Raw genomic sequence first — 26,639 nt, 5'->3', positions numbered from 1 at the left:
GTATTTTAAGGCATCCCCCAAATATCTGGCTTAATAATTTGCTGAAAAATACCCACTATTCCTATGCAGCAGGCAATTAAAACACACACAACTTCTACCCAGAGGAAAACATGGGGACTAATTACAACTTGCACCATGAGGCACTAAAACAGCCTTCTCATAAAGCTGCTTATATTTTTGGATAATCTTCTTTTACTGATTTTTGAAGTTTAAAAAAAAGAATTCAATCAAATAGTAAAACACATGCTATGTCACACAAAAGCAGTATTTTATTAGACACCATTCACTGATTCCATAGGCACAAACTCGAACATACAATATATAAGGATGACAGTATTGTTTTAGAAATCTAATCCAAATTATAGCTACCAGGTAGGAAAGCTGTGCCTGTTTATTACTAAATGCAAGATTTAAGGATAATCTTTGTTCTAATTTGATTGTACATTGTGTCATGAGGGATGAAAAATTCCCAAAAGCTGTGAACTTTCAAGAATCATAACATTACTTTAAGACCTACCGACCTTCCACTTCCCTGATTTTTTTCAAACAAGACATAATCTAAAGAAAATTGAGGTTGGAAGGGTGTTTTTTAATGTTGTTGTCCTTACTAAGAACTGAATAGAGATTTTGCTGTGGCACTCTGCAGATAATTTGTAAGCTGGGTCTGTCCCCCAGGCAGACAGTGCCATTTGGAATCTGTAGCTGTGAAACCATAACCAAAGTAGCAAAACTGGGATAAACAGGATCCCTTCAAACACTAAGGACACCAAGCTGTCCTGCACAGGAGCTCAGGCAGAAAGCAGCATCCTCACCAGGTAAGTGTTTAACAAAATCCATACATAAGAACTTACCACAAAGACTGCCATCTCCATTTTCTCGTTTTTGGTGGAGATGGGACCTGTTTTGCTCTGGTTCTTGACAGACATAAATTGTCATCTTGGGCCTCACATTTCTGTGGATTAATCAAAACCAGTAGTAAGTTATTTAGTAGATCTGAAATAGTTCCAGGTCAGTTATCAAACAGTAAGAGATGGAATCATTCAGGCCATGCATAAGTAACAAACTAAGGGATAGTCTTGATGCTGGTGACTAGACAGCCTAGGATGTCCAGCAAGAGAGTCCTGGGAGGTGATGCAGAGCATCTTAATCTTTTCAAGATCAGGTAACAACAAACAGTTCACAGCACTTGCTAAGCAGTTCATCATGCCTGCCTCTACTGATTTAAATCCTGCTCAGCTGTAGAACTTATGAGCAGCATAGGATATTGTACGCTGTGGATCTCATGAAATGGATGCAAGCTATCAGCTGGTAGCAAATAAACCACTAGAGATCCACATTATGCTGCTTTGTTTTGGCAACATTTCTGAGCTGTGCTTGGATTTGAGTATCATTGTGATCTCCAGTCCCTGAGAAAACCTCTCTGAAGTATTAAGAGGGAGTCTAAATGCTACAACTTCAGGATTACCTTCTAGTTAACACTGAGATTATCAAAGGATCATAAAAAAATAGGAAGGAAATAGTACAAACCTTCCTTTAATTGCATTAAAGAGCCGAATTCCATCAGCAGGTCCACAGATTTGAACAAAATCTTCTTTGGACATCTTCAGTAAGTCGGCACCTACATATTTCAAATTGATTTTTCTTCAGAAGTTAAGCAAATCTCAGCTTCCAAACAGGATGTATGGGCAGCAGAAAAGGGCAGGGGTAGAGGGCACAGAGAATCCACAAAACTAAACCAGATTGATTTATACAGAGAAGTTGCAAATTGAGAGAGGTGTGCACTTTAAATCAATCACTGTGAAACAGAAAGCTGGCAGCTGCCAAAAGAACAGTGCTGCATTGGAAAATATTCCAGCCAACTCGTAAATGAGCTAGATATTTCACATTGGCCATTAAATGACCTGGTCTTCTGTAGCTGTCACATTCATTGAGTTATTTCATCATGCTGCAAGTCAGAGAGAGTCTCCTCATGGTTTCAACACCTCTAACAACTGCCCCTTCCACCATCTTACTGGTGTGTACAACTATTGAATGGGAGGGCACAGTGAAAGTGCCAGATGCTTCTTAAATGCGCACATGGACAGGATGGGAGGCAGCAGACAGAAGACAAAATGCTGATTAGATGTAAGAAGAAACATTTTCACTGTCAAAATAGATAAGTATTTGAAAAGAGATTGCGGAATTTCCAGCTTTGGAGATGTTCAAAGGCAACTGCACAAGGCCCTGGACTTGCTTTGAAGTTGCACTTCATTTTTTAGTCTACAAACTGTTTTGACAAATGGTAACTAATCTAAGAACCAAAGAACAACCACACTGGATCAGACCAAGGATCCCATCAAACGTGGCCAGCAGCAGATGCTACATGAGCTGCACTTACAGAAGAGAAAAAAAACCAGAATATCTCTGGACTGTTTAAACTCACCCGAAAAACTTGAGAAGAGTCTACAGAATGGAGAGAACCTATTACGATGAAGCCACTGCTGGGCATCTTGAATAGAAGCAGAAGGAAGGAGATGCTACATTGCAAAAAGAATAAGAAGGTCTTGAAATGAACTGTTCACCAGTGTCCTAAAAGAGAAAAGCACCACATTAACATGATCTCAAGTACTTACATCATTGGTGGGAGGCAGGAGCTCCATTTGGTGGGTTGGAGAACTGTTGCTAAAAGAAATTATATAAAGTTGGAAGAGAAAAAAAACACATTATTTTAAATTTTACATTGCAGTGTCCATCCTCTTCCCCTCCTCTATTTGACTCAACTTTCACAAGTTACATCCAATTTGGCTTTTTTTGTCTGTTACATCCAACTTGACTTTTTTTGTCAATCAGATCTTTAAAAAGGTGTTCAAAATTTGGAACAAGAACAATAATAACAAAACAAAGCTCTCTACCTGAATCTTTTTTTGGTCAGTTGAGGTCCTCCTCAAAACTGAGAGAAAAAACTCAGGTTTACTGACCGCAGTCAAGCTTTTCCATATGGTTGACTCACTAATGTGACATCACCTAAGCAAGAAAATAGTAACCTACAGGGTGGCTGAATTTGAAATTTCTATGAGCCAGAAATATCCTAACTAAATCTACTGTCAAATAATAATTCTTTTAAAAAATTGAAAAAAGGACCTTATAATTCAACCCTGGTGTTATCTTAAACATAGTCAAGTGCCATAAATCATGCAAAACCACATTTCTACTAAATTCTCCTAAACACAGACAGGACTCCTAAACATACCAGGGATTTTACCAAAGGAAAAAATACTCAGCAAATCTCTCTATTAACACAAAATTTTGTAATTTCAGTGTTTGTTCTTTTTCATGGTCTGACGGGATTAGTTGAAAATTAGTGATACAACATGGATTAATACAACATGGTAATTAAGTTGTGTGGGAAGGCAATAAGATGGCAGAGTCCTACCAAAAGAAAAAGGCCTATACCAAATTCCTAAGGGGAAGTATGCACAATGGAGGACTGATAAGTACTGAGGGACACCAGTTATCATCTTCAGCATTTCAGAATCACTAGAGCTGTCTCATTATGATGGCTATTTAATGAATTAAACATGCCTTCATTAGTCCTTTGTTCTGAAACAGCATCTCAAAACCCAGGCTGTTTTGCCCCAAACAGGATTTCTTTACATGTCATTCACCTAGGAATTCAGCACCCCAAACTACCTCAAGACAGAAATTAAGGAAGAAACACCAACTCTGAAGAGGTGCTGAAAGCCTCTACACACTTGTGAGAAGATACTGGGGTTGGTGGCACAGGGCATGGTGTGTTCTCACCATGAGTTGCATGAGGCCCTCCGATGCTCACCTTCCAACCACATAAACAGTGCATGTACAAACAGTACCCTGCACTACAGGGAATTCCTGGATGGAAGGTCTTAAAGGCTTTTGGAAAATACTTTCTCCTTGCCAGAAAGGGAGGAGGTCCTTAACATCATCTTGCAGGGTAAGAAATGCATGGACACACAAAGGCTACCATATCAAGAGGAAAGATAAAGCATGTATTTGTTACATACCCATCTCCAAGGTTGAAGCTGTTGGGAGAGCTGTTGTAGCTTGGAGATGGAGCATTGTTCATTTGATAAGGCACATCTGGCCAGGGAGAGCACTGTTGGAAGAAAGGCAGTGGGGAAACTTTCGTAAGGATGGAAATAAAGGATTTGATTCTCCTCTAATACCACATTCATGCTGTTGCCACGCCACTAACTTCAGCTCATCACTCCTGCTGGGAGGAGGAGACAGGCCATGGATTTTCTACACTTCTCTCCAAGTGGGCTGTCAGGGGGCCAAGATTGATTCCAGTTGTGCATTCCACATTTCTTTCTCCCATTTCACAAAGCCTGTCCCCAAATAACACTGGGCCAAAGTGTGCACAGCTGTAAGTCAGAGTAACGCCAGTAAGTCAACTCAGACTGAAGGCAGCAATGATACAGAAATACCCCTGGTCTCAATTATAAATCCCTAATTAAATCCAGGCAAGAGTGACAAAAATGCTCCTGTGGCATTGCTTCAGGTTTATACCAGCAAAACAGCAGAATTTGAACCAGCCTTCTGAAACCTCTGGCTATTAGTCAAACACCTCCAGTCATAAATGGGTACTAAGTGGAGAAAACTCAAGATAGACAGACAAGACACAAAGCTACTAAAAGCCTTCACAAATATAGGTCAGACTCCACATTCCATGACAGTAGTGTAAAACCAGAGTAACCCAGCTAGAATTGGTGACTCTGTCCTGAATTTAAGCCACAGTAATCAGCAGGAGAAATCTAGCCCTGTTGAACCCCCCACCACCAAGAGCTCAAGAAAATGCTCTGTAGTGGCCTTGTTTGCAATGATAAAAAGACACCAAGTGTAGCTTTGGAGCTTTATCATCTCCACAAACACTAGCAAATATTTTATAATCTCCACAAGCACTGGCAAATATTTAACTCTTTGGCAACCCACATTTCCCCACGCAATATGTCAAAGTGCATCAGAGCTCACAGGGAGAGTCTGGGATCTGCCAACTCAGTAGAATTAGGTCTGTCAATCAGAAAACATGTCGGTTGCTCCTGGCAACATGAGGAAAATGGTGTGGGAGAGATTGGATGTCACAAATAGGAAGCTGATTTAAATTAAGAATAATTAACATCATTTTTGGAAGTCCAGCAAGCTGCTCCAAAAAAAGAACTAAATCAAATAAGTCATTCCCATAGGGAGACTAAACACTTTTCAATCTCTTGAGTCCTGTTGCTGACTAATTCTACAGCCTATGGTAAGTTTATACAAACATCTTAGTAATGACAGGGAGGGGCAGAAACACATACAACTCTACACCAGATGCATCAGAATATAAGACAAGATATTCCTAGAGTACAACCCAAAATCTTGCACGTAACAACAGCTTCATAGGCACAGAAAAACAAATTAATAATTTAATCAGACGGCCTATTCATCTGCCCGAGTGTCCCACCTTCAACATGAGCTTTTGCCAAGCAGTTCTGAAAAAAAATACAGACAACTGTATTTTCATACAACTGGCATCTGAGGACCATGACAAGCGCCCAGGAGCACAGTGGTGAAAATTGGGAAAGTTGTTGTTTTGGGGTTTTTTTAAAGCCAGGCTGCTAAGGGTTAGTTTATACCCCAAGAGATTAACTTTGGCATCTTTCATAAATTTCAACAGTGAGTCATTTTATAATTTCACTTCCCTCTCAGTTTCACCGAGATCTGAGCACACATGTCTCTACAAGACAATCTCCAGGGCTAAGATGCTGTTTTCTTTTAAATTTATCTCCCAACATGATGTAGTATGATGTGTCTAAAACACTTTACCTCTGTGAGAATAGTTGTCTCATAGGAAGGCTGATACTTCTCCTTTTCCTGGGTGGTCTTCTTTTCCATTTTTTCCCTGTCAGTCTTCTGTTTTCTGTCTGCTCCTTTAGGCTATAAGTACAAGCACAGGCTCTCCCTTATGCCAGGCATTACAAGTTTGGAGACAGAGGCCAACAATTTTATCTAATCTGTTCACAAAAGCCTCCTTAAGATTTACAGGCATTCTACATATGAAACAGGATCAGATCTGCATTTTCTAGACAAAATAATTAATCAAGCATCCCTACTGTTTCTGCACATCCACCACTGACCACAGCCCTAAGATGTGATTCCAACTACTTCAGTCCATAAGTCATGCACCTCAACTGGCATTCGTATCATCTTTCCAGAAACAGGAAAGACACTACTCACAGGAACACAACTGGAGCAGCAGATCCCTTGAGCAAACAGGCCTATGGGAGTTTGTTAAGTAGCTATAGGTCTGCCATGCCCAGATTAGGAGCTTCAAAGATGCTTGGTCTCTGAATCTTTTCCTCCTCCAGGCATAAGAGACAAACTGTGCTCCAACAACAAAAAGGTATTTAAGATATCCACAATAAAATTTTATTGTTCATGGAGAGTTCAAACAAAGAAACTGAAGATGCCCTAATATCTTGATTGCCTAGGAGCATCAAAACACACCGGATACCCCAAATATGTCAGTATTTTTGTAGCGTTTGAGGTACAACAGACTGGCACAAGTCTTGGTGCAACATTTCAACTAGAATTGCTGTGTAGGGCAGTGTTTATACCACCACGTGCACAGGAGTCCTGTTTAAGATCTTAAGCATTCCCAGTTAAAAGTCTGTTCTTTTACTCCAGTATTTGCATTGCTCCTATACCACCTGAAAACTTCTCATATTCCTCAGCCTTAATCTAGTTGATAACAAAGCCAAAACTACCTCATACCTTGAACACTTTGATCTGGCAGCTTGCAGAATGCAAGTGTTCTGTGTATTCACCATTTTCATTCTGCTTAAAGGTGTCGATTTGCACCCGGAAAGGCACCCCCTTCTCTCCTCCATGCTTCCGTGGAGTAAACTCTGTGCTGATGCAATGTACCTGGCAAAACAGAAACTGTTCTCATCTCTGGAGACAGCTGGAACCAGTGCTCATCTGATTTTCAGATACTGCCTGAACATGAGGTTTTGGCTCCTCAAAAAAAAATAAAAGAGGCAGAAGAGCTCATATATTTTCATTGCTGTTCCTTTCGACAAAATAATCAGGAGAGCAAGCAGTTCAGAAAGAAACAGGGCATCAGGAAAAGCATCCTTTCATTTAAGTAAATCTCTCATTCAGATTAAAAACAGTTGATGCTCAGAATGAGAAATAGTGACGTAAGAGGAAAGCAAGGAAAACTAACAGATCATGAACAGTTTCCTCAAAACAAAACCTATGCTTAGAAAACAACACTCGTGTCTGAGTATTTTTTTAAAGAAAATCCTGGCAGTAGCAGATAGTACTCCAACATTAACAAGTAGCCAGCAAATTGATTTAGTAAGTATCCTACAAATTGATTACACATGATTATCACAAGTTAGTAATTATCATTACCATCCTCTCTTGTTCATGTACTGGCTATTTTATCTCCCCAGGTCTTTAAAAGATATCTAACCACTGCATTTACCACAGAAATATGACTTATCTCTTACCTGAATGAATGCTGAAGCCCTCTTTGACGGATCCCAGAGAAATTCAACAGTGTTCAACTGGGTCGGGCTAGCCCTGGGATCCAAGATACCAACTGACAGCGGGATATCTGTAGAAGAAAACCCCTAAAATTTTAAAAATATTAAATTGAAGAAGAGAAAGCATTTCCATACAATCAGAACATGCATGTGAAAGCGAAGCCATCAAAGACAGCTCTACTTGGGCCTACAGCGCTAGATTGTCCTTCCCTCCCAAAGATATACAAGATTCTTAGGAAACCTAAACATGCAAGCACTGCATGCACCACTCATCCCCCCAGGAGTGCAGAGGTGCCACAATGAAATAGCCTCACCTATATCAAGGATGCGGTCCCCAGGCCGACTCCACCTCCAGCCCTCGAGCTGCTGATGCTCCGTGTACTGCAGGCGGCGGTCGTGGAAAACCACACGAATTATACTCTGTCAAAAAAAGACAGCAGCATGAACAATGGCATCCAGAACCCTCTCTCAAGATGACTTTGGTTTTCCAGAGTAGAAGCAAAAGCTGATCTGTTACGCTTCTCACCCCCATTGATGAGGAGAGTAGAAGGGTCCCCCTAAGAGACCCATCACCATGGGTATCAAATTCCTAAGGGACCCCTGAGAGAGAAGCACACTTCCCCCTTCACAGGGCACATCTTACAAGAGTAACACAGCCCTGTACAGCTTTCTGGGATTCACTCTGGAAGCACTATAGCAATGTCCACCTAATCTTAGGTGTTGTGGCATGTAAACATCACTATTTTGCCTCAACACCCAAAAAGGCTCATATGGGGTTAATATTTAATGAGTCTGTACCATGTCCCAACCCCAGCATATCCCATTCTGATTTGTAAATGTGGAAGCCAGCTCACCTGTCCCTCGCCCCAGTGGAGCTGACATGTCCAGACACCTTGTCAGTGGGAATTAAACTTTATTCCAGCCATTAAGAGCCAGTCATTGGATTTGCACCAGAGTAGTTAAACAAGGGTAGGTAGAGTAGGAAAGCATCTGTAACAGCAGGCTGGTCTGCAATAGTGCAGCCATGCCAATAACTGGAGAAAAAAGGCTGGAATAAGGGCAATCCCTAGGGCAGACAAGTCCTAAGTACTCCTAACTAATAAGTTCTTTTGTATATTCACAGTGCTATACTTACATGAGTTAATGACCCCTAACATCCCTGTTTTTCAAGCCCACACTCTTGCTGGGGACTTCTGTATCATGTGAGTGAGAAACTTTTGCCAGTGAACCTGCAAAATGCCCAAATCAAACCCTAGCTTCAAGATGCAAACAAGCCACAGTGGGAACACCTGCAAAATTGGAATCCCAATCCACATACTACCTGAAATGGGCCAAAAGACAAATAGAGAATGGCCTAAACTTGGATAACATTTGAAATCCAAATTGGAATACTAATTTTGCAACTAGTTCCCACTTCTCAAAGGAAATCCTGAGGCAGAAAGCCAAGAATTGAAGGTTGGATCCAGAACCAGGGTCCAGACCAACATTTTTGAATTTTAACTGTTTTGGCAGTGGAGGAAATGACAGGAAAAAGTCCCCCAAACCAAATGATCAAGTTCTATATGTTCATCATTATGCCCATTACCAAAGTAAACTGGAGCTATACAGAATCTGCCTGGCAGAACTATGTAAACACCTGGGCCCTCCATTTGTCACGTAACAACCCAGGCATGTTGCTGTGATTCAGTAGGGAGACAAGGCTGCCTCTCCACAGCTTTGATCATGTTCACCACTGAACTTTGGGATTCCCCTGAACCCAATATTCACAGTGAAACTCTGGGGTCATGATCACAAATAGAATAAAGGTTGCCCTGAAGCCCTGCAAAGCCAAGCTGCATAGTCCCATGAAGCCAGCACTCAACAACTCCATCACCCCTGCTTCCATTAAAAACAATGGCAAAGTGCTTTCCATTGTCTCAGTGGGAGCAAGGTCAGGCCCTTCATTAAAGGCTGTATGTAGTAGCAGGAAGAAAAGAAATCTATGTTTCTCCTTACCTTTACATATTTTGTGTTTAAATCTTGAAACTCTCCCAATTTCCTATTCTCAAGTAGACGGATTTCATAAGACTGACCTAGAGTTTAAGGAAACATTTCCAAGGTGTTTAATATGTTGTAGCAATGAGAGAGTCATGCTGGCATTTATGTGGCTGATAAAGCATACGTTTGATCAGGGAAAGCTTATTTTTGCTAACATAATGCATTTGCCCCAATAATCGACAGGCACTAAAGCACAGCAGGGGAAGGTTTGCCTTTTGGCAGCTAAAAGCTCTCCATTAGGGCATCAATTATAGCTGTCTCCCGAGGCTGCTATGGTTTTCTGGTCACCCTCCAGAAAGTCACCAGGGTGCTTGAGGCAGTTGTCCCCCCATGCCACATGGCTGTAACAGCACTGCCTCTGTCTGTCCCTTCTGCCAAAGCAATTCTGCCAAAGCAATGGCTGCGTGAAGAAGTGCTGGCACAACAGGTCCAGGAACAATTCTGCAGAGGATGGCAACTGGGGAAAATCTTGCCATCTTCAGGGAGCAGTCAGGCCTGTAAGGTGTTTTGGTGAACCACAAAAAAAAGGTTTCGTAAGACCTGGAAAGTCGCTGCCAAGGGCATAAATATTCCTCCAGACTTGCGTGGAGGCAGCGATGGGTATTACAGCATGTGCAAGGACCAGTTCCAGGAAGGGAATACACACTCCCACCATCACCCTCACATAAGGAATTTAGTCAATTCAACAGAATTCAGCTAACTGGTTTATGAAATAACATCTCTTCGAGGCTGACAGCAGACAAAGGAGACTGATGTCTCAATACCTTACACACAGAAATTACTAAGACAGTACAAAAGCCCATTGTACTACACCAAGTCTTTACAATAAGCCTGCAATCACTACCAAGGCAGGATAGGATCATTAGGATTAATGGAGTATACGTGCACCTCATGGCTAGCTTTTCTTGTTCATCTTGCTATCCTCCCTTTTCCTGAAAAATGCACAGGGTAGAACAAGGCAGGCACCAAGGAGGAGACCAGTTTGGTTTTTCTGGCTCAACCTGCTCAGTATCTTTGCAGAACTGGCCCTGCAGAAAACTGTAAAGCAGATCTATCTCACTCTAAGCAGCTTCTACCAGCAGAGACAAAAATGCTGAATTTTCCGATCTGGATTTAGAAATGGGAAACTTATGACAGCAGATGTGTCAGAAAGGCAGACTGCCTTTTGAGAATCCCACCTGCATGGGTATAGACCATATCCACAGAGCACAGAGATAACTGTGCTTATTCAGCTGGCTGGCAGATAGGAAAAAGAAAAAAAAAGGAAGGACAAAAGAGGCCATATTGAAGCCCCAAATGTTTGCACAACAGCCCTGATGATGTTAGTAGGAGTTCTGCAAACAGGAAATGACCCTTGAATCCAGCAAGTGACTGAGGGCATGGGGAGAGCAGAGAATAAACCATACGAAGTACCAAAATAATCATGGCAACATGCACTGATCTTTACCCATCTCCTGGCACATGAGGAAAACAAAATTACAACAGTGACCTGCCTCTGAACACTTGTTGGACAACAAAAGAGGATTTTGTAAACCACAGTCCTGAAATTGAGGTCTTACAGACTTACACTCACAAGACTTTCTAATGTTCCCATTGATACATGTTAATATTGCTCATCGGGCAAATTTTAGAGATACATACATCACCAATTCTGTTATATTAGTATAAAAAAGATCAAGGTCAGGTTAAAAAATGTGTTTCTCTCAGAATCATAGAAAAGACCCTTTAGACCATCAAGTCCAACCATTAACCTAGGAATGCCAGGTTCACCACTAAAACATGTCCCTAGTGCCGTATCTGATGTACTATGTACTCGTATGTGCTGTATGTGTTTATCCATGTTGCACTAAGTTGGCTGCTCAGTGATTCAGTCTGGAGATACACTTCACCAACTATAGAGTGAAACAGCTCATCATCTTGAACCCATTCACACAGCCAAGTATCTCTTGCACTTACAGTACATTCCCCTGCAGATATGAGGCTAATTAATCATTACAGAATATTAATTTAGGTTTTGGAAGCAAGAGACAGTAAAATACATCTGTGACTGTACTCAGGGGTAATAAGGACAGCAAAATGTAGTGGTATGAGCTGTACTATGGAGGAAGGCAATGGTCAAACCAGAAGCATTGTCAGCCATTCAGCAAGTATTTCAGGAACAAGCAGGTTTTTGGGACACCTTTGTGCACTGATACACTCTCAGTCTTTGGTCAGCCTGATCTGCTTATCTTCAGTGATAATGAGACAAAAGAAATTAACAGGCATAAAAGCATCATCCATATTCCTTTCAAACTAGCATCAAGCACTCAAAAACTCTGCAGCCTGCCACCTCCGATCCCCTTGCAGGGACAGGGGCAGAATTGCAGCCTGGAGGGCAGTAGGCACCACACATCTCCACCTGACAGGAGTGATTCACCTCAGAGGGAGTCAGAAACAGATCCTGCAGACCAGTGAAAAAAAAACTGCAGTGTAGACAGAGTTAATATTAAACAGAAAGCCAAAGAGGAAATAACATGCTTTGATGAAAGATATATGGGTCATCTGATGGAAGCCCTGGAATGCAGTTTATGCCACAAAAAACCTCAATCAAAATGGTATTTTATGCTAACTGCTTTCCCCTTGAACTCTGAATGTTTAACTTGAGTTGCTACATGATTATCAAACAAGACGGCTCCCAGCCAAGCTTCAGAAAACATGATGGTATTTTCCCCTCTCTGTGAAACTCTGTCAGTGAGAATTTGTTCCCAATTCCTCAAAGTTCCCTTATCTATCCATCTTCTGTTAGTGGTTTTTAATTTATTCTCCTTAAAGCTTTCCAGCAAACTCATTGCTTTGTGGCTTATGGTACCCAGAATTTATTAGCATGGACAGTAGTCAGATACTTGTACTTTTATAGCACCAAACTGCTTGGATTATACTTTCTCCTTGGAAAATACCTTCCAAACCTTGTTCACCCTATATTCTCCACCATTGCTACCAGCAAAACTAGTGAAATGGTGAATTACAATCTCAGCCCTGCAATTATTACTGTAGAGAAAAAAGCCTCTAAACTGAGGTGACCACTTGGATGCTGGAAAACAAAATTCCTTTGTAAAATAAAGTGAATAACAGCAATCCAACCTGAAGGAAGCTGAACTCCCCCTGGCGTCCAAGAGGGCAAAGAAGTCACACAAGGCTCTGATAGACAGATCATTTATGAATCCTGCACCGCTGACTCACCAGCACGAGCAGGCACACACTGACAGTTTTCTGCTAAAACTAAATCAGTAACAGATCATTCTTAGTCAGGTGTCCAAATCTGTAAAGAAACATGTCTGTAAGAGTGATTAAACAATCTGCACTTCCAGTTCCCAAGCTAGACTACAACTAGCTAAGCCCAAAACAAAGCTGAAATACAAAGTTCCCCCATACTGAATTTTTCCATGTGTCTCAGATGGAAACACAGATTAATACAGGTCAGACTACAACTTTCCAAGTCAGTATGTGGTGGTAAAGCTGGAGACAGGAGCAGAGGATACCAGTGCTGAGACTAACAGTGATGTGATTGAACAGCCCAGGTCAGGTGTAATACTGGGCACATGCACAGGGGCACCTAAAGCACTTCTGTCACCACCTGAAACAAAGGGGACACTTTGCAAGCAATCCCCAGCACAGCTGATGCTGCAGCAGCCTCCTGCATGACTGTGTGACCCTGTGCTCCCCTCACTCACCACAATCCTTCTTCCCTACCTCAGGCAGAGAACAGGACAGTAATAATACTCAGAAAACCACAACACATTCCTGAGATGCAGTTTGTGTCCCAACTCCATTGAAAGCTTCAGGGGCACCAATAAGAACCCGGGCAGGTGACAATACACTGTAATTTCTATTTTAAACAGACATTCTCTGGGCAAAAGGAAATTCATGTAATCTCCTCCTAGGCTAGAGTTTAAGCAACTCACTTTACAAACTAAGTAGTACCCAATAAAATAGTAACCACCCAGGTCCAGAGAGTTCCTGGTTCGTAATTCATGAAGCAATTCCACCTATCTGAAGGAGGATTTATAGACTGCTTACTTTTTCAAACTTGCATTGTCTTTGATAATTAACACACATTAAGTGTGGTCATGGCCACTTAATGTGGGGCCAGTAGAATTTTGAAGTCAAGCACTTACTACAGATGAAAAATGATTCTGTTCAGCACAGGAATGATTTCACCTGCTCAAAAGGTACAAGTTTAACAGCTTACTGATTTCCATGGAATTTAGACAGCCACAGAAATTTTAGGCAATTTCTGAATACAAAAGATTATCACTATTTCAAGCTCAAAGTTACATTTTGTTCAAATGTCATTTTACTACACAACCACAATATCCTGTTTGCTTTTCTTTGTTTTGGTGTTACATCTCAAGGGCCACTTGCACTATGCATTTTGTGGTTTTCTGCACAATACACCGATACAACACACTAATTTCCAATTAGGATGCTGATGTTCCAGGCTGATATGACTCAGGCCTAACTTAATCTAACAAAGTAGCCTTTCTAGAAATTAATTAAACCCTAACCTTTGAATAAGCAATATCTCCAACAAAAGTCTGTAGAAAAGGGAAAAAAAATCCCCAAAAACAACAGTGTCCTCTTTCTCAGAATGGATCCACATAGCACTAGACAGAACCAGCCTGGAAACTGTTTGATTATTAAGCCAAGCCAATAAAAATTCCATTTAGCAACTTTATATGGACATCCTAAAGAGCGCACAGATAAAGGCAAAGGAATGCTGACAGTCAAATGCACCATGCAGAAGGAGAGGGAGGGAAAAAAAACCCCAAGCATTTATCATACCAAACCAAAGCATATCCAGCAGGCAGGAGGATCACCTTTGAAACAGCCAAACACAACTATTCAGGGCATCAGGCACACACAGGGATTTTTCTGACAAGAAAGATTAATGAGCCCTCAGGGTAAACAGACAAGAGTGGCAGAGCTGGCATGTGAACTTGCATGCTTGACGACACACACCTTTTTATCAAGTCACAAGCTAAAATAAAAATTAGCATAAGACTTGCTCAAGTGTCCCATGTGTGGACACTCTGCAGGACAAGAAGCAAAAGCAGAACCCTCAGTCCCTGAACCACAAATGACAGTGAGATATTCTGCAGTTGCTTACTGCAGCCTCATTTGACAAGATGCTGTAGATGTTTATCCAGTGGATATTTTGAATTCACCAGCTACACAATAGGCCACCCTGGAAGTTCCCACTATGCTAGGAACATGGAAATCCTGCAAAGGAGGGCAAGCTGTGGGCCAAGAAATGCAACAGGAACACTAGAGTCATTCTAACACTGCAGGCCCATCTTGCCCCACATCCCATCTTCAACACAGCAGCCAGAGATGAAGCAGGGTCAATAAAGCCAGCCTTTTCTTCCTTGCCATAGCTTCTCAGTTTCTGGTATTCACTGTCCAGATTGTATCTACATTGAGCTGCCCAGCTATAACCAATGCTCATTAACTCTTTTGTGCGGTCTCCTTCTGAATTTCCTTGTAGTGTGGCAATCAGAACCACAATTTCCACACACCTTGCTTTAGCACTGACAGTCTGGGCCTTCACCTGCCTCCTGCTTCTCCCCTTGAACAAAGTCCCCTTAGCTGCACCATATTTTGGTACCCAGGAGTTCAACACTGAGGATTCCTGCTCTGCTTGCTCCTACCATCAGGGCACCAGTGCTACAGGAACACAGCACAGCAATTCAACTCCTAATTCTACCATCACACCACAGAGCTTCACCCTCATTATGCCCCTTTTATGTTTTTCCTCCTTTTACAATATGCCCCTAACTCAAGGGGGTTTCCTTGCCCCTTTTTTCTACTTCCCTACCTCTTTCTTGTGGGAAAGCCAAAGAGCTCCCTGGGAGCCAAGTTTGCTGCAGGAAATCTTCACTGCTCATTTACTATATGAACATTTTTCTGAGTCCTACTCTCCACAGACTTTTGAAGATGGTCTATTTTACAGTGGTGACACTCCATAGCTAACAGGCACTAACAGAAACACTCCTCATTTACAATGGTTTCCACTCAAGAGAGGGAGGTGCATTTAAATCCCCAAAGTCTCACTTTGAATCAAGGACACAAAACAAGCCAGTGGACACAAAAACTCTTCTAGTTGTTAACTTCACTGTGTGCACTTCGGGTTTCTTTTGCATAGACTTCCACTTGATCTCACCTAAGCTAAACTGTGTTATAAACTTTGATTTTTAAAACAAATTAATCAGTGAAAAAATTATGGACCTCCAATGGAAAGCTGTAAAAAATACCTCCTGTGAAAATAATTTCTTCCTGTATTTCCACTTCTTTAGCATGTACTTGAAACACCCAGGATTATCTTAGTCACATCTGTCCAGCTCAGAAAAACTCAACCCTCTCTGTGTAAGTAAAAAATACAGGCTTTTTCTGGTTTCAACCTGTTTTAAGTCAATTTGGACAACAGGTTTTATAGCTTTGAAGGAGTAGCTTTGTGTGTAATATTTACTTGAGTTTTAGATAACTAAAATGCATGGTCCTGGGTGAGGGTGCTGACGAGGGATGCAGAAGAGCTGAGTATGACTCCTGACCCCACCTAGCAGCTCCCTTAGATGCCCTCAGGTTAAGTCCCTTCCTCCACCACATTTCTGCAATAGGAAACTGGGAGAAGCCAGTCCCACTCCCACCCATGGCTGCTCAATCAGGCTGCCACCACAGGGCAGGGAAGGAGATGGGATCAAAGCTGACTGTACCTTCCACACAAACATGTCACCAAGCTGGGACAGGAGGAATTTCATTGCTTGCTGTCTAGTTTCAGGGACACATAAATGCTCCATCGGAAGCAAATAGGAGAAAAAAAAAAAGGTGCTTTTTTCCCCCCTACCTCTTAAGGAAAAAAAAGTATATTCTCTTATAAAAATGTATATTATTCCTACAAAAACAGCTAATCAGGTCAAACCTACAGTATTTCTCAAGCTTCCTACTGCTACCTAAAATGTGATCTTTTAGGGCACAAATTAGAGGAGGCTAATTGGAAAACTTCTACATCATCTCACACTGACAGTAACATTCACACGAACATCAAATCCCGTAAAATCACAGGCAAAAAAACTCTCTGTCATAATTAAAGGAATCTCAAATAGATTTGGACAATAAGGTAAAGTAAAAAAATTATGTGGAATGTCAGGAAAAAATCTTCCCAATATTTTCATACTTCTTACTACACTCTGAGGAACTTCTGAGCGCTCCCTTTTTTCACAGATATTGAAGATTTGTGGGGGAACAAAATGCAGTCTAGGGGCTTCCAGTAGGATTTGTGCACAGGCTACAATCCAGCAAGCTCACAATCCCATTTGAATTTCATCCAGATGTTAGCAACAGAAGAAAGGATTACAAAAAGAATAGAAAACAGCCTCTTGGTTAAAAGACAACTGAGATTCTAGCTTCCTCGGGACAACAGAAGTCAGATGCTCTACTTACACAGAGGTGCCCTGTCATCTGAAGCAAGATTCATGGTGAGCTTTGGGATGGTGTGGTTTGGAGACAGGGTTGTTTATCCTGGGCTGCCAAGTGAAGACAGAGCTGCCAAACACATGGGGAAATTGCTTCTAGCACAATTAATGGCTTCAGCTGAGACACCAGAACCTACTCAGAGCTGTCTTCAAAGTCAGGCAGGAGACAAATTCCTTCTCCAAAGATGAAGTGCACCACAAGAACCAAAAACACCAAAAGCCACTTTCAGAAATGGGAAAGACAAATTAGCATTGTTAGCCATTTCATTTTTTAAGCCGTCCAAACCCAAGAACAGAGTGGAAAGGGGTCAAGGAGCAGTATGGCATCCCATAACGATTAGGTGAAAAGGATGCATGGGTGGGTGGGCAGGAACCAGGAGCACCTGGTACTCACAGTCTCAATGGCACAAAGCCACTGTTGTGCCTGTGATCTCAGGCAAGGGTGGAATCTTTGTCCACATGGGAGAAGCCACCAGCAGCAGAGCTCCTACACATGCCCAGGGCCTGCTCAGTGATGGCAGTCACTGTTAGGAAAAGAGGTAGTCCCAGCACAGGACAAAGCAAAAATATCCCCATAAACAGAGCTATAATTAAACCAGAAGCACACACAGCCAGAGCTGGTCACTCAGCTTTCTCTACACTTCATTTAGGCAAATAAAGAACCATTCCAGGAAAAGTATAAACATCCAGGCAGTTGTGACCCCATAAAAACTCAATTACGTAGGAGTTAACGTCAATATAAAACAGCTTTTTTCATTTACTGTAAATCTCAGTGTTTAAAACTGGGTTCTCTTGCTGTAGATTAGGCAACCAAATTTGAGCTTTAGACTTTTTAAGGGAGACAAAGGTTCTCTTCTGCCTCCTGCTGTAAGCAATTTCATCTCCTACTCAAACAATCAGGCATCTACTCCAAAGTATCCTCTTGCCCAATGCCTCCTGCACCTTTCTTTGGAGAAGCAACCAGAGCACATCTGCAGTCGAGCTGAGGCAGGACAACACCTAACAGATTTTAACGCAGCACCACTTAAAATGTACCAGTTTATGCACACACATCTTGAATCTGGATATATGCCTTGGCATGCTGGGGGTGAAATTTGGGCTTGTTTAGGTGTGACCCAGACTCAAGCCCATCATTAGGTTTATGAGGCATCACCTGCTAATGCACCTCTACAGCAACACTCCCAGAATCACAGGTCCTCTCAGATATTAGTGGTTTTCCTTCATGGCCTAGGTTTTGGCTCGTTTGCCTTCTGAACCATCTAGGACTGGCACTAAGGCTGACTCCTGGAAGATGCCATAAAGCAGGGGTGTCCAGCCTTCCAAACCCTAGCCAGCTGTACACTAAAGTCTTTGCAGAGCCAAGAACCACAAGTCACACACTGCAGATTGGGAGAGCTGAACAGATCCCAAGAAAACTTTACAGGGAGATGACGGCAAGTTACTCTGAAGTACCTCTGGGACTCTGGGCTGGATCTCGCACACAGCTCTCAGTGACCCTCTGCCACCAAACTTAGCCTCCCTCCATTTGAAGTAATTACCATCTGAAGTTCTGAGCCAACCCAACACTGGTCATGAAACAAAATCATGACTTGAACAGCTCACAGCCCCATGTGGTTCTGGCACTACAAGCCGATTCCCTTGGGAAATGACTTTCAGGTTTTTGTGATTTTTGACATTTTCCTTTTTACAATAATGACTTTATTCCTCAACTTTATTAGCATTCAGATCTACTGTACACAGTGCTTGTTTCCTCTCCATTCCTTCTGCTGCAATTTCTGGAACCACCTTTCATTGCATCCAATTCTGTCCATGATTGAAACTGGTTTCAACCAGCCGTGGTCAAACCACACCCCATATGACCATGGAATATGCACTGCATCAAGCCATCTTGCTGAAGCAGTGGTTTGTAATATGGTTGCTGGTTGATTGTTTGTTTGAAAATCCCTATCCACAAGAGACACTGAAAAGTGCCAAAAGGCAGGCTAGTTCCAGAAACATTAGGATGTTTGTACTGCAGACTTCTGGACAATGTAGTTCTGTTGACAGATGTGATCCCTGACCAAAGGAGAAACGCCAGCAGCAGCTTCCAGTGCAAGGACAGCACCTTTACCAGTCTCATGGACTGAAGGTGGAGTGGTATTGAGACACCTTACTAATAAGCCTGTACTTTGTCCCATCAGATGAGTAATCCGCCTGAGATCCAGTAAAGACCTCTTAATGAAGGAACTGCCCTGAGGATCAACAAACTAATACTGAGTTCAATTTGGCTCTAGTCTCCCAAGGAATGTGGGAAGGCAGGAAAGAGATTGGGACTGACAAGTGTAATGAGTCAGTCTTTGGAAACCAAGCTACAGATTTGACTCCAGTTACCTCATTTACAGGCTGGTTCTAGAGCTGTGGCCAGAGAGCACTCATGGTTTCAAACTGGAGCAGACAAACTTGGGACTCTGCCACTGCTGAATGTCCCCAAGTCAACTTAACAGCTAAGCTCACTCCGTTATGCTCCCTCACAAATCCTTCCCCTGCCCCTTTGTGCAAACATTGGTCTCTGGTTTCCAGCTCCAGAGTCCTCTCAGCCTCCATCCTTGGGGAGACTCCAGGCCAAAGACCTCTTCCTCCTCAACACCACTGACCATCCCTCTAGGTCTATCCTGCAAGAAGCAAGGCTCAAGAGAGGCCATTATGCTTCAAAAGTCTGGAGCCCTCTCCCACCTGCACTCAAACACAGCCACTGGACAGTCCTCCTTCCTAGCCCATATGAAGTCTTTTCAGATCTCACATGGAAGTCTCCACTGATTCCTCTTCCATCTCTGCTACTCAACATGGCCTTCAGTTTGCTACCCAGCACTTCCAGCTTTCCACAGCCCATAGGTCAGGTCTGACAGAGATTTCTTCCATGCAGTTCTGCATATGGACATTCCTGAGCTGGTCCACTCACCACCACTGAACCAGTCACATGTGGAGAATGTGTTTCAGGGCAGGAAGCAGAGCTGCTTCACAGTGACAAAAGGTCATAACTGAGGGGTGAAGAGCTAAAGCTGAGAAGGAACATTTGAACAGCAAGAGGCAAGAATCACCCAGCAAGCAGAAAACACTAAAGCCCTTACTCACAGTTTGAGAAAGCAACCACACTGGATGTGAATTGCTTTGTTGGGCTGGGACAGCAACTGTCTTTGTATCTACCTTATTACAAGCCAGCCATGACTGACACACAGGCAGGGCAGAGGGAATTCATTAATGAAGTTACCCATTTGCTAAAGTAATCCATCACAACACTCAAGAAGGGAAGTTTTATGTAACAGTGCTTGGCCAATCCATGATAAACACAGAGGGAGGTTAAGGTGCAAGAGGCGTCCCTTTGCTTACAGCCAGCACAAGCTGATAAGGTATAAGGAATGGTCTTAAATTGCTTCATGAGATGTGGCATTGTAGCTGGGTCACAGTGCTTTGGAGTCAGCCAGTTCTTCCCCCATGCCACAAGCAGTGATTCCAGAAACCCTGCCTCGAGGTCCCCTTCACACATCTCCTCATGCTCACACAACATAACTCTAGTGAGGGGATTTTCTGACAGAGCCTTTAAATCCTCATCCCTTTTTAACCCATGGCAATGTTCTCACCAACAGCCCACTAACAGAAACTAGACACCCCAGCTGCCCAACTCGGCCCCTCTGCACAGCTCCTGCCTGCCCCATCCCTGCTTTGCTCCTCCAGGCCTGCCCAGATTCAGGCTCTTCTGTATTCTGCAAAGACATCCCAGCTTGAGGGATGAAAGACAGATGATATCCAAGAAATGACAATGAAGCAGGAAGCACTAGCAAGATGTAGCAGTAGACAACTCCTTGCAATAGTAAGCAGGACAAAGCCTAACACAATATGGTCTATATAAAAGGCAGTAACAGTCTCACTTTACAAAGGAAAACATGGATTGCTCCAGTCATGCAGTTTTTTTAAAAAAACCCATGGTATTGCATTAAGAGTTGTCTAACTTTTTCCCTGCCAAAGTAAAAAAGCAGGCACTGTTTCAAGTATGCTAAAATATTTGGCTGTCAACAGATTTTCATTTTAAAAAAGATTTTATTCCAATACAGGAAAGAATTGTGTTTCATAGGAAGACTGATCTCAATCTCACAATTGATATGCCCCATTATAACCCCCTGGGATCTGCTGTGTTTAGATAAATAAACTGAGATGACACAGTCACATATCCCAAGCATCTTTTGATCCTGAGAGACAGAACAGTGCCAGCTTACATGACAGGAAATATCTCGTTCTTTGGGTAGAGCCTGATCTTTCTGTGGGGGTTCTATGGGTCTACCAGCTGTCAACACAGATCCAGCAGCCAGCTGCACCTGAGGTCAGAGCCCAAGGGAGGTCAGGGCTCCAATTACTACTAGCATTAAGAGAACTCTATCCAGGGAGGCACCCAAGTGAGCATCCTACTCAGGGCATGAAGCTTAGAGATGAGCCAGTATCCTGAGGCAGGAGAGGATCTCAGAGAGAGGGCAGACAGCTTTCAGCTTGTTGTTAGGCCCTTTTTTACAGCTGGCAGAAACTGAGCGAAAATGTTTTAGCATAATCTGTGCATGGAGAGGTCTGATCCCCTCAAGACCCATGCACAGGAGGGGCTTCAAAGTGACAGCCAAACACCAACCACAGAGTGTCTGCAAAAATGCTGCCAAAGTGGGGAAAAGAAAAGAACACAGAGAAACAAAGTGTTTATTCAGAAGTATGAACCAGTCTGCGAGGTCGGCTATAGAGGGCCTTGCTGCATGGAACCCCAGCAACTTGTCAAGTTAGGCACTGAGCAGAGCCACCAGCCAACCTGTTGGAGAGATGTCACTGCCCAGACCTCAGAGCAGCCCTTGGATACCTGCTAAATCATTCCCTGGCTATGCCCTCCAGCAGTGCCAGGGGACTTGCAGCAGTAAGAGCCCTCCCCAGTCCAATGTGCTTCAACAATCTGGCCTTGTGAGATGAAGGCAGAAGGCTGCAGCTTTAAGCGTCTGCGATCAAGCCAGTACTTTGCCACAGGGAACTGTGCATGCTGTAACACTGCCTTAATTCAACAGTTAAATCAGTGGTATTTCATTATTTTAAAACAGTTGATAATCTGGTAGTCAAATGTGGAAAATTAAATATTTCTCCTTTCTTCCACCCCCCTCCCCACTTCTACCCCTCTTTTCCCATCCCGCTGCCCTCCCGGTACGGGATCAAATCCCATGAACTGCTCCCAGGAAATATCCTCTCCTTCAGTGTACTGCAGACCCTACCTTGGTTGAGGTAGGTCAGAGTCTCTTCGTGCAGTTTCACGGCGGGGGAGGTGGCTGTGCAGAGGACGTACTGAAAGGGTGGCAGCTTGGCATCGTTCTCAGGAGACAGCTGCGGCTCTTCCTGCTTGAAGATCGGCAGCGCAAGCACATCTCTGCAATGTACAAGTTATACACAGTCAGAAAGAGCTTATGGGCTATCCTAGCCTCAATCTGCATCTGGTTCTCATGATCTGAGATATTGAGGGTGGTCTCTGAAGAAGCATCAGGTTAAAATGGCTAAAAGAGGAAGAGTTTTGCCTGTTCAACATAACCAGGCAACTTCTGCATCTAAGATATCAGCACTGCATGCAAAAGAACATAGCACTGGCAAAACAGAGTATGCCTAAAAACTAATGCAAAGTTTTAAGAAATAAATCAGATTCACTTTTCAGTTAAGCAGTCTTCTTGATAAGGAAAAAATATATCAAAAAAGATCCTTCATCCTTGTGGACATATTTGATTAAGAGTTCTCAGGTTCTCAGACGAAAGCCTTTCAGAAAAAAAAAAGGCAAGAAAGGGCACTTTGACAGCCAAAAGTCAGCTTCAGATCAGTAAAATGTCTTCAAGTAGCAGCCATGGGTGGGAAGCAGACACAGCTCTGGTGTACAAAGGAGATATTCAGGTAAATGATGGCATGAATGGCTGGATTAATTTATTCATAATATCTCCCTGCTTTCTAGTAAACCTGGTCCCAAGGAATCATACAGCTCTTAAGTCAGCACTGGGCTACCTTTGTAAATGCACACACAGGTGTGTGGGAGCAGCTTCACTAGGACCTACACATAGCCCCAGCTCCCACTTCTTTACAAAATGCTGACAGCAACCTGCCTGCTGATTTAGTCCCAGGCTGATCCCAGCCCACACTAATCCTCAAGCAGAACTGGTATTAGCAAGGCTGAGAGCGCAACAAATGATGAGTTGATTAGTACAAAATGAGATGTCAGGAATAAGCATCCTTATCTCAGCCTGTCTGACACTGAAGAGCCACATTAGCCTTCCTAGGCCACTAATGCTGCTGATCACTGTGTCCACCTACTTAAAACATTAATACCCTTCCAAATTAGGAGGATTATACTGAACACGGGGACAATTCAGAACAAGTGATTCTTTTTCTCCTCTATTTCTTCCAGATGAGTGAAGACTCGAGATTCTCTTTACACAGGCTGTAGTTTGCTCCTTTTGACAACCCCATACACAAAATGCTCTAAGAAAAACCATCCAGCACGTACAGGCACGCAACCTGAAAGGGCATTAAGAATTTTTTCCTTGCCTGTTCAGTTAATGATCCACTTATAGCACTCACAACCTTGAAGGCTACCCAGGTCATCAGTGAAACAGTGCAGCAGTTCAGAGTAAACTGCTCAAGTGCCTGGTTCAAACACAGGTACTCCTGTTTAATAGAAAACAATGCCAGAGAGCAAATTGTGCCATTTCAGATGCAGACAGAAGAAAAGAAACACCCATCTCTGTTTCCATTCTCTCTTCCAACCCCACGCATCCAGTATTATCAGCCACTCGAAGGCATCCAGCCCCATTTGCTTCCTGGCATTACTGACATAATCACAGCTCTTGCCTAACTGCTGCCACAGAGAGGCTTTTTTTTTTTTCCTTAGTGATGATTTACTACAGCAATGAAGTGACAGAAATGCCTGCAGTAGATTTCTGAAATAGATAGCATTGCTCCACACACATGCAGGATCTGATACTGCTCCGGAGTCATCTCACTCAGCCCGGAGTCATCTCACTCAGCCCGGATGCCAACATTTGCTCCTGAGGATGCCAACATTTGCTCCTAACCCGCTCTGCACAATGCGCTCTGAATGCCTGTGGCTTTACAGATGAGAACAGGTCAAAAACTCCAGCGCGCAAAAACTCCTGCAGTCTGGCAGAAACAGTGCACAAAATCTGGCCTGGGTTTAACAGTTAGGGGTGAGGAATTTGTACATACACTCACCTGAAACAGTTGAGAAATTTAGGCACGGGGAAGTCAAAATTTGAATACCATATTTCACATCAGGTTCTCTGCACCCCTACACCTGCCAGCACAGCTGTCTGATCGCTGAATTCTGCAAGCATGGAGGAATCCATGACTTGGTTTCTGGAAAGCTTCACCATATTTAAACTCGAACAAAGCCACACAAGTTAAAATCACATTTTTATTCCTAGAGCATTTAAACTAATGGCCTGTGCTGTAACTGCTTTGGGTCAAGACCTTCTTAAGCGTTCGACCTTATGGTAAGTGTTTGGAACTCAGAATGAGGTCAAAAGAATTTTTAAGTATATAAGACATCACAACACTTATTCAACTCTTCACTCAAGAGCTGCAAATCAAGTTTAGGGAAAAACAGGCTTTTACAACAGTTCCTGTCCTTAATTAAAAAAAAAAAAAAAGAAATATTGAACTCCTTAAAACTTTCCCAATTTTCACCGTTATGCTAAAGATTTACAGTTCTGGACTTAAATAACAATTAGTTTGCATACCTGGAAGGAGAGAAAGTTAATTGAGAGTTCAGTCAGCTGACAGAACAGAGAGCAAAACACATACTGCGTTTTCATTAAAAATGACTGAAATTTTATAAGACTTTTTCTGTAGCATCATCTTGCTACTGCTACAAATATCACTGAAGTACAGCAGAACTCACACGGCTGTCTCAAATACACAGAAAGCTCTTGATCTCTGCAAAATATTAACTTACACAAACTTTTCTTACAGCAACTTCAAATACTGTACTATTTCAGTTTCTTGTAGTCACTACAAGGCGGTATGGAAAGCCTTCAGAAGGGCACTGCTCAGCAGAAAAATGCCCCTGTTAGAAATGCATGTCTTGGCACATTCTCATGGAAAGTGAATTGGCGAGAATTAGCTATCTCTACATAAAAAAACAAGGGTTTTGTTCAACCAACCTCCCCTGAAACACCTGAGGGCATTGTTGCCATAAAAGTCGCTATAGGGATTTTAATTCCAGATCAAACCCACCACTTAACAGAGACAGGTACTCACTAGAGCTGAAGTTTGTTCCCAAAACACCAACAGGTCACCTCCATACCAACAGCCTCCCTGACAGAACAGATCTCCTTTATCCTCCAGCTAGCATCAAGCCAGCAAAAATAAGCTAATATGTTTTCTGGCCCATTAAACGGAATTTAAATTGTGGAGTAAAGCCTGACCCAGACCCGATGATCTTGTAGCACTCCTGCTACAAATCCATGGAGTTAAATGCAGCAGCCTGACCACCGTAAACACTCTCTAATGGAGAATATGCTGATGCTCCTCTGCTAGAACCATTTTCACTGTCCTAAACGAATCAGATTTGCAAGTGCAAAGCAAGAGAGAAAAGACTTTTGCCACATACAGTTCGTGAAACTGAGTTATTGACATAGAAGGAGGAGATGAAGAATCTTGTACGAAGAAACGGAAAAGCTGCCAGAAGGTAAGAATCTCCCAATATTGTATCATTAGAAAATGGGAAATTATTATTTAGTACAAAATAAAATGCCTTTGCAAGTACACTGATAGGCAGCAGGCATAGTCAAGATAGCGTGTCTCCTTGAAAGAGAAGTATTATCTGCGTTCGAAGTGCTTCCCCAGACAAACTCAATGTTCTCTCAAGAGTGGTTATTTGGGGGTACATTCGAAAGTCAGGGTTCTTGGGCCACGGCCAGGTTCTCCACTGCCACAATTCAGCAAAATCCCACTCCAGCAACCGCCACCAGCTGACGGCTGAGCTTTACATCTTCAGAAGGCAAATAATTCACAAGCACCCAGCAAAAAGGGAACTCCCAAAGTTGCCTGCTTTGACATCGTTTGGAGGGAGGAAACACGGGTTTGTGCTACACATGTCACAGACTATTGTTTAGCAGCCCTTGTACTTAAATTAGGCACATTTAATTGAACGCAACTGTGCGGAAGCAGGAAAAAGCTGGTTTAGGCAAGTTCAGAAAGTGAAATTCTGCGCTTTTCACACATCGTCCTAAAACGCAGAGAAAGAAATCCCATCCCCAGAAAACTGGGTGCCTTCTCAATTTGCCAGCAGGCGTTTTCCTCAGACCTCCGACAGCGCTCCGCCACCGCCGCACCTCCGCTCTCGGAGCTGCGCTGCCCTAGCCCGAAGAAGAGGGAACGCGGCACAAGCAAGAGAGCAACGCTGCAGAGAGCTGCCTAACCAAGCGCTAAAAAAAATAAAGAAGGGAAAAGAGAAAGCAAAAAAGGAAAACGGTCTCTCGGACAGAGGGAGCGGCGC

At 42.8% G+C, this 26,639-nt stretch overlaps 1 protein-coding gene across 1 annotated transcript in view; it reads right to left on the bottom strand.

The window, feature by feature from the left end:
* The window catches only part of TFCP2L1 (transcription factor CP2 like 1), a 31,456-nt gene that overhangs the window by 3,993 nt on the left and 824 nt on the right, over window positions 1–26,639 (bottom strand). The window contains exons 2-12 of the mRNA XM_005416036.3: window positions 22,360–22,511; window positions 9,540–9,616; window positions 7,859–7,964; window positions 7,509–7,615; window positions 6,766–6,918; window positions 5,818–5,928; window positions 4,020–4,111; window positions 2,613–2,661; window positions 2,423–2,516; window positions 1,528–1,618; window positions 852–952 (exon numbers count right to left, since the gene is read on the bottom strand). Of these exons, the coding sequence (XP_005416093.1) occupies window positions 852–952; window positions 1,528–1,618; window positions 2,423–2,516; window positions 2,613–2,661; window positions 4,020–4,111; window positions 5,818–5,928; window positions 6,766–6,918; window positions 7,509–7,615; window positions 7,859–7,964; window positions 9,540–9,616; window positions 22,360–22,511 (1,133 nt within the window). The remainder of the gene's footprint in view (window positions 1–851; window positions 953–1,527; window positions 1,619–2,422; window positions 2,517–2,612; window positions 2,662–4,019; window positions 4,112–5,817; window positions 5,929–6,765; window positions 6,919–7,508; window positions 7,616–7,858; window positions 7,965–9,539; window positions 9,617–22,359; window positions 22,512–26,639) is intronic.

Source organism: Geospiza fortis, unplaced genomic scaffold, assembly GCF_000277835.1.
Source record: "Geospiza fortis unplaced genomic scaffold, GeoFor_1.0 scaffold112, whole genome shotgun sequence".
In the NCBI taxonomy this organism is placed as follows: domain Eukaryota; kingdom Metazoa; phylum Chordata; class Aves; order Passeriformes; family Thraupidae; genus Geospiza; species Geospiza fortis.
Note: the sequence above shows the minus strand (reverse complement) of the source record. Positions and strands in the feature narration are given on the sequence as shown.